Genomic DNA, 8,951 nt, shown 5'->3' with positions numbered 1-8,951 from the left:
CTACTAAAGAGTGGCAGAAATACTGTTTTCCTACCAAGCAATCACAAGTTCCATTCACAACCAGAGTATAGTGATCCCACCAGCTTTATTTTATCACTCTGTCTGATTTATAGGCCACTCAAGGTAAAGCATGAGATGCAGAGATTTGTTTTAGCCAGGGGGGCCATGCAAGCTGTATCCTGACCAAAGGGAATATACGGCAGATCTGCTTTCATATCCTGGTAATTATAAAGAACAATACAGGAATAGGGTATTGGATAACAGTCTCTCTTTTCCAGTATTTATTTATTTTAAATACACTAGTTCAGCAAAGCATACATTCACATAATATTTAAATTCATGTACATTTCTTTCATAGATGGCAAACTATTCCACGTCTCTCTTCTCAGAGGTCTGATGCATTACCTGACAGTTAAGAGTAGTTTCCATGTGCTCTCCCTCTAGAAATCCCTGATACAGTTAATATTACAGTGTTTGCAATTAAAATGATACTTGGCAAATGAGTTCTTTACAGCTTTACAAAATCACAGTATCCCTCCCAGTTATCACAGGAGGTATAATAATTCAAAATAACGCAAAAATTTCCAAAAAAGTGCAAGTCTATATCAAAACGTTTGATGTAGCAGCTTCAATGCACTGTGCTCATACAACAAACAGTAAAATGAATGATTCATTCATCCAAGGTTTGCTTTGCTTTTCCTCCTCACACAGAAGAAGGCAATTAAACACACCAAAAAGATGATCACACCTGCAATCAGCAGGACTTGCTGTACTATCTCCAACATATCAAGGCGGGAGAGAAGTTCCCTCTTAAACATGTCAGCAGTTTTATCATCCAGTGTTGCCGTCTGGTTACACAAAGGACACAGAATATGAAAAAACGACTTATTAAAAAAAAAGTGAGCAAACAGGCTTCGCACATATTTTTTTACTTTTACGTACCTCATTCATCCAAGCAAGAGGTAATACCGTGTGATCTTTCACTTTGTTTAGCACCCTGCAGGACAAAGAGTTAATTAATTCATATTCACTGCTCTTAAAATGTCTTTCTTTGGCTAGTTTTAAAGATGAGGAAATTTGCTTAGTCACTTTCTTATGTAAATATAAGAATATAAATAGCTCTTTCATGTAATTTCTCTAAAGCTACAGTTAGCCATAGTTAGCTTATGGCAAGAGATGCATTGAGACAGATAAAAAGCACCTAAATAACTATATTCAATTATTGCTTGGTTGAAACAGTAGCAAAATGCCTCTAACTGTCTAAAAACATTTAATTTTGCTATTTTCGTAACGCCATAAGTCAAATTAACTCCAAGATGGTTAATGCTATGTATTAGCAAACTGATGTTGTTAGCTAAGGCACGTGTAAAGAAAATAGCCGATAGTTTTCGAAATTATTCACATTCCAGTGCAAGACAAGCTATCCAAATGCTTGAGCTTAACTTAAATAATAGCCTAACACTTGCCAGGATCCCACAGTTATCCCATTTTTCCTTAGCCCAAGTCATTTTTCTCTTGATTCAGTAGCTCTATTTTTTTATTTTTTTTTGTTTAGTTAGACTGCTTAGTCCTGTTGGTAACTCAAGCCACCACACTGTAGCCTTTTGGACATTTTTCATAATTCTTTAACTGGCATACAAGATTGCAAAAAGGCACCTTCATACTGAAAAAAGTCATGTAAGAGTTACAAATTGCTTTGGAGGGGCATAATTGTGTTCTGTCTGTCTGCATCCTTCCACAGAATTTTTGTTGAATCTACACAAACAGCAAATTTTCACCTCTTAATTCCTTTAAAAAGGTGAACCATAACTTACGTAATGTGTTTTGCTGGTCCATACATCATATTGATTTGAATTCTCTTGGCAAAATTCAGGGTAAAACCAGTAATCTAGTGGAAATATACAATAAATAAAAGTTAGCATCTACAAACTCCTGTTGTTCCTAAAATGTAAAAAAAAAAAACATAAAATAAAATAACATTGGTTCATACAGGTTCCACATCCAGGAAAGTTTTATGGTGCTCTTCATCTGGGTGTAGGCCCAACACAACCTCCCGTAGATATTCACTGCCGTGAAGGAAGTGGGGCAAAGAGATGAAGATTGGTCTACCTGTTAAGATGACAAACACAGAATTAAAAGCTGTTGGGCGGACTGATAAATCCTTATAACTTTAGGATGCATGAATTTCCAATTGGATCATGATATGCTGTATGCTGACTGACCGTCTGAACAGGAACTGATGTCCAGCGCTCCAGCCAAGGTGCAGTTTTTGGTGGTTTCATAATTTCTGCAGAAACATTTATTGTCTGGGTTTTCCACTGGAGAGGCTAGAGTGGATGGTAGGAGGCTGTAGCGGTAGACCTCAATACCTTTAAGATTCATAGTTGCCTCATAGTTAGCTGACACAGACCTGAAGACAAACAGATAAGAAGTCAATTCAGGTTCATCTTTGGCTCCACAGGGCAACTTTATTGACACAGGAGTATATAAGAAAGCTCTGACCCCTAGTGGTTACTGATAGGATAAAGTCCAAAGGTTACAGTAAAGCTCCAACACTTGCCTTTCCAGGAAATATCAAGAGATCTTGATATCAGGCACGATCAAATTAAATTTTACCTACAAATGAAATTATTTATCACCTGCAGATGTCTGATGAGAAGAAATAGATGGGTACATCCTTATCCATAAACGGAGCAAAGGAAGAACCATCTAAGGAAAAAAATCAGGGAAAAATCTGTTCATAAGGGTAATTCATCTGCATCAGGAGCTGTAGAAATATGTTACATGTACATGAACACATGTTACTTTATCCTACGTACCTGTCCCGTTGATCATGTCACAATATGTATCATTCCAAAAGCTTAACTTCCTGTGGGACAAGATTGAATTTGTCAGAAACATTGACAATTGACAATTGGATTTAACAACAAAAATAAATAAATGATTGTAGTTAAAATACATGTAACATCTAATTATCCATTAAACTAATTTTGATCAAAGATACAGACTTCAAATGCAGTATTTTTAGTCATAATTGTACTCACGTCTCTCCTCTCCATCTGTCAATTACAGACACTTTTGAAATGTCATCTTTTCCAGTGAAGACATTGTAGGGGCCATCAATGGTACCATTATACTGTGGAAAACATATTTCATTCAAATTTGTTAAATAATTGATTTTTATGCTGCATTTGCCATTTGGTACAAGTGTTTACTCACAGGTGAAAATAGGCCGATGGTGTCTTTCAATATTGGGTCATGGTAACCCCACAACAGCTCCTTAACTGTACGGTGTTGGAATAGGGAAGAATTTGTGCTATTTATGACCATGTCTAGCAAGATATGTGATGCTGGAGGAAGCAATGAATAGGCCCCCTGAAAGAAAATCCAAAACACAAACCCTTACATTTGGAAAATGCTATCATCAATGAAGGTATCACAAAAAAAAAAAGCAAAGCAATATGGTTCCATATGTACATATATTAAATGTGCAAACAAGAGCAGCTGTTGTCTCAGGAGATAAGGCAGAAAATAATCCTCTTTTATGAGAGTGATTCTTCTTAATTACTTGCAGGCACTACAAGCAAACTCACGCTCATTGTTAAAGCTTTATTAAAGTTTTGAGAGAACACTCATAAACTGCTCATAAAGAAAAATTGCCATTGACTTGCAACTTGTCTGTATGTTCCACCCTCAAACACAGTAAGAGATTTGTGTGTGTGTGTGTGTGTGTGTGTGGGTGGGTGTGTGTGTGTGTGTGTGTGTGTGTGTGTGTGCGTGAGCTGAAGCAGCATTATAAAGAAAGGTGGATCAAAAATCTCCCAACACAGCGTGACAGACTGATAAAGTCATGCAGAAAACAATTAGTTAAAGATAATGATGATAAAGGTGATACTAGATAACACTGAGGTGTCTATAATTTTTCACAAAAGAGAATTCTTGAGAAGTTCTTTTTTTTTTTTACGCCTGTATAAAAGGAAGTACCACTAATCTCCTAAAGCTATTCTAAGCATTTCAAAACCTTTTCTCAGAGTGTGAGTGAATATGCAAACATGTTGTATTTTTTGCAAACTTCCAGGGCAACGTGGCAGTTAAGCCGCCTATTCATTAAAAGCGTTAAAGTTGTCAGAGTAAGTTGTTGGAGCTGTCAGAGAGATTAGTTTCCCATATTAGCATTTTTGGCTATACCATATACTATCTGCTGGTAAACATCTTACTAACCAACCCAAGTATATTGGGTTATATATGTATAATGTTAAAATTAAGATTAGTGTAGATTTGCTATTTTAGTGTAGCTAAATGCATTTCAAATTCAGGTCAACTTCTTTGCTAATCAAAGCCCCATTCATCTAGCAAGTAATATTCTATTTTTCATCCATTCTCTTCCATTTATCCAAGAGGCAAGGAACGCCTTAGAGAGGTTGCCAACCTATCACAGGGCTAACAGAGAGACAACAACCACCGTGCTAACCACTGCACCACCATGCTGCCCTCAATATTCCGTTACCAATTTGTGCACTTGTTCCAGACCTGGAGGTCAGCACCCTGTTCCAGCAGGTGGGTTTAACGAACTCTCAGTCTAACCCTTAGCTCTGAGTTGATTAACTCTGATTTAGGAAACTCAGCTTTTTGGGTTCCAGAATAGCTAGTTAGTTAATTTCAGCACAGTCTGAACAGTCTCTATTTTTGTCCTGTGGACTGAAGAATGTAAATGTGGATCTGTACAGCAGGGGGAAAAGAGGAATTGTAACTTTCAGCATCATCAACTTAGTCATTTCTAACCCAACTTAAATTTCCCCTAAGAGATTAAAGGCTTAAATCCTGTCAAATTTTACCTTCCAGTTTTAGATGTAATGAATAGGCTGTAAACGGAAAGAGCATAAAAACTTGTTGGTGACCATATGAAACCACCCATTGTGAGGGGAAAAATGTGTATTCCCTGACTGGTTGGCAGATGGTTGCTAGCGGTTACTGCCATTTGCTGTGAAACTAAAGATCTTGTCAAACAGGCCTGCAGATTGATCAGTGATCCCGTAGTAACAGCTGTTCTCTAGAGCCCCTTTTCCATTAGTACCTACTCGGATCACTCGCCACGGTTTTCAGAGTTTTCAATTTGATCATAGAACCTGGAATAAGGTACTAAAATGAGTACAGGTGATTTCTAGAGGTTGGTGAGAGTCGTAAGCATGAAATTGATCGCAAATATGTATACGGTATTGGACCAAAAATCACCCAGAAACTGGTTTGGTCCTAGCAAAAGTGAAGGTGAATGGGTGCAGTGGTCACCTGTAATTTTCATGGAAGACACTGACTTGGCTGCAAACATTCCCAAACTACTCAGGATGACACAAAGAACATTTGCTTTTGAGGTTAAAGTTGTGCCGACACATTTAAAAAGGTGCAACTTTGACTTTGAAGGTCATGGTCACCGTTTTTGGCTTGTATCTACCATCTCAAGGAGGTTTTTGATGCAGCACTGCTTTACTGCTGATTTACTGCATCACCCAGAAACCACTAACCAGCCACCTGTCAGGAAATATACATTTTTCCCCAGCGATTCGAGGTTTCCAGATGTGGTCGCTGACAATCTATGTAATCGAGGCCTTTCTTAACTACTAATTTCATTTTTCATACATCTGTCATACATTTTTAAATGTTGCTCAGCATTACTTATTGACTATATGTGTGAACATTTTCAACTTAAAATGCTAACAGACCATCTGTAGCATAGAGTCAAGAATTTAGAAGTTATTAGTTATTAGCATATTGCAGGGATTGTTAGAGTAATGTACAGTGAATGTTTCAGTCTAGTGTATAGCTGATGTGCTGTCCATAAAGTCACTGTGCTAACAAAAAGTTGTGGGCTTGTCATGGTCCCCGTGTCTGCCCGGCCAGCTCCACAAGGCCACATGTGTTTTGTGTACATTCTCCCCTGCCAGGGCGGAGCTCACTGCAGGCTCCCGCCCTTGGCACACACCTGCATCTCGTCAGGCTCCAATTACGGGTTGGACTCTTAAGGCCGGGATGCAGACAACCTCACCGCTGGATGATTATGCTAGACACGTTAATGAACCTCTGCCTCGAATCTTTAAGCCTTGTAGACTTGCTGCGATCTCCGTGTAACTTTATTTTCTCCTGTGCACAGTTTTCCCCGGACCCGTGACTAACCTGTTGTTTCTACTGCTGTAAAGAAGAAGAGCCAGCGTGTTTGTGACTCCAATCCCGGACCTCCCTTTCGGACCTAGGACCCCCTAACATCTAACTGGTTAGATTTATAGCAGCTGGACCAGAGTTTAAGACCTCTTTCTGGAATAGAAAGCTCAGGATTTCCATTATGTCAAAGTTAACAAGCTCAGAATTTGCAATAAATCCGCTTCCTTGAACAGACCCCAGATTCCTCAGTAGTATCACAAAAAAATATATTAAATTAATTAATTAATTAGTTCATGAAATAGGAACAAAAAATACACAATTTCTGCAATACATTGATGAGCCCTTTCTTTTATCCTTGCTTTCATTCGTGATTTAAATGAACCATCCTGGAAGATAGAATGTAACCCTTCTTTCGTTATAAACAAAATGATACGGAGGTTCATAAGACAAAAAAGGTTTGGAATCTTAAATTAATGTTTGAAAAGCAAGCCAGCACAGCTTGCCTTGGCATGTGCTCGTACTGGCATTTGAAAAGAAAAAAAAAAGGGTACGGAAACTGTTAAAAGCAGAGCTGACACAAGTTGGGAATCACTATGCACAGCCCCTGACACTTACGGCCACTGCCAGGTTGAGTGAGGTGACTGTGTCTTCCTCTTGTCCCACTGACATGGATGGTTCGAAGATGGCACCAATGGGCAGCACGAAGGAGGCAGTATTATTGGGGTTGAATGTGACGTTCGCTTTGGGAAGATATCTTGTCCTTAATGAGGAGAGGGTCATGAATGCATGTGGTGTGCCATGAGATAAATGTGATAAAGGACTAAAACAATATTACTATACCGAATGACTTTGAAATTAAAATGATATGCAGGAGGAAAACAAATCCAACTTACTTATATGTGTACGGTCCTTTTTCCTGTACCTCTGGAAATGCACCTTCCTGCACGACCTGCTGTGGGTTTTTTACGTCAAAGAACCAGAACTGCCTGTAAATTGCGATCTCTGAAGCTGCCCAGTTGTCATAAGCTGTCGTTCCAGGCTCAATGACAGCTTCCTAAAACCCCACAGACACACACACACACACACACAATCTATTTTTAACATGCCTCAAGACTGCCAGCAGGCCAGCAGCTCCCCTGATACATGAAAAAGGAGGATGCTCTGTTATTTTAAAAGATCGTTCAGATTTAGACCGTCTCTACAATGTCTAAAAAGAAATCACACATGCTTTTGACAGACGAAAACAAGACGGCACGCCTGGCTTTCTGCACGGCTTCTTGTTTAGTGCTTGGAGCAGCTTTCCACAACATACGCCTCTTCCCTCTCATTTCACCTGATTCACCTTGATCTCCACATACACACACACACACACATACACACACTCACACTCTCTATCACTCCCTATCCTGATTCCAAGGGTGAAACATGAGCACCATACCTTCTTGACTGTCCTCTCAATGATCATGTCCCCCACTGGGATAAGGATGCCTCCCAGGATGGCTATCACCGCCCCAAACACAGATCCGGCTAAAAGCCCGCACTTAATGCTAAAGCAGCCCATGGTGGTGTGTGTTGCCTTCCTTCCAACCGTACGTCCGTCTGGCTGCCTGGCTGCTTGTTCTCCTTCTGTCTCTGTGTTTGTGGTGTGTGCTAGTATGTGCAGCTTGCCTGTGTATCAGGAACAGCAGCAGCAGCACAGGCAGGCGGTACTATCAGAGGAGTTGACAGAACAGCAAAGGCCAAGTAAAGGCACACACATATCTTGCAGGTGCCAGATAAATTAAGTTATATAATGACAAGACAGGATTATGGTTCAGCTGATAGGAGTTTTAACCTGGTATGAGTAAGCACTTTCTGGCAAGGTGATAACAGTTTGGCTCAGGAGAAAGGTTGAAACAGGACATGGGGTGCGAGTATAACGTGAGCAGGTTGTTACTGTACATGATTTTGTTCAATTTTAGTTTATTCTTATTGCAAATTTTATAATAAAACCACTGACAAAGATGTACAAAGAGCATACAATAGCAGTCCTTTCTTATTCTGATCCTTATTTTATCCATATGTATATCTAGTCATCTCTAGCCTGTTTTACTACTTCTACTCATTTACAGTCCTGGGGAAGACCACACAAGCTCAGAAAGAAGAAACACATAAATCATTAAGAATATTCCCATTATCGCAGTGCATTTATAATGCCTTATCTGTATTTGTGTCTGTGTGGCTGAAAATGAATTGCACGTTATCTCGCAAAGATATTTCCCCCATGCTTATCATGAGTCTATGTTGAAATTATTTTTTATTGTCATTATTTGTTGTGAGCTTGCTCAGCAGCAATATAATATTGATTACAATCATGCAAGGATGGAAAAATCATTTAAAGGTTGTTGTCATCTTTTGTGTTTTTTTAATTACATAGTCTGGCATGGTGAACAGCACTAAAATCGTTCACATTAGTTTTAGTTAATAGATTAATAGATGGGTCTTTCTGGCTATACAGGACTGAAAAAGACTGCATGCCTGGTGTGCCATTTCAATATTATAAGTGGTGAAATAGAAAATTAGTGTGGATTTGTTTTGACATTCATTCCTTATGGGCCTTATTCCAAACCACTGAATACTACACTTCCCATAATGCAACTGCCTTTAGACCCTCCCTGGGAAGCACACAGATTCTAAAAATGCTTTCTGCTATGAAGGTGACGCTTCAAGCCGAAACCATAACAGCCCCTATGACATCACCCTGACATGATGAGGTGTAATTTTGTCCGATTACAGAAAGCTCTTCCAGTGTAACAATA

The 8,951-nt window shown here is 39.1% G+C and overlaps 1 protein-coding gene across 1 annotated transcript; it reads right to left on the bottom strand.

Moving 5' to 3' along the window:
- Positions 1 to 254: 254 nt before the first annotated feature.
- cd36 (CD36 molecule (CD36 blood group)) lies at positions 255 to 7,830 on the bottom strand. Its single transcript, XM_006780839.3, has 12 exons — positions 7,592 to 7,830; positions 7,047 to 7,207; positions 6,769 to 6,913; positions 3,220 to 3,375; positions 3,045 to 3,136; positions 2,820 to 2,869; positions 2,640 to 2,709; positions 2,223 to 2,410; positions 1,991 to 2,109; positions 1,815 to 1,888; positions 943 to 997; positions 255 to 848 (listed from the first exon to the last, which is right to left on the bottom strand). The coding sequence occupies exons 1-12, from the start codon at positions 7,712 to 7,714 to the stop codon at positions 675 to 677; spliced, it is 1,407 nt and encodes a 468-aa protein (XP_006780902.2). The 5' UTR covers positions 7,715 to 7,830; the 3' UTR covers positions 255 to 674.
- Between the last annotated feature and the right edge of the window lie 1,121 nt (positions 7,831 to 8,951).

The sequence above is a fragment of the Neolamprologus brichardi genome, chromosome 17, assembly GCF_056152115.1.
Source record: "Neolamprologus brichardi isolate AB-2024 chromosome 17, ASM5615211v1, whole genome shotgun sequence".
NCBI lineage: Eukaryota > Metazoa > Chordata > Actinopteri > Cichliformes > Cichlidae > Neolamprologus > Neolamprologus brichardi.
Note: the sequence above shows the minus strand (reverse complement) of the source record. Positions and strands in the feature narration are given on the sequence as shown.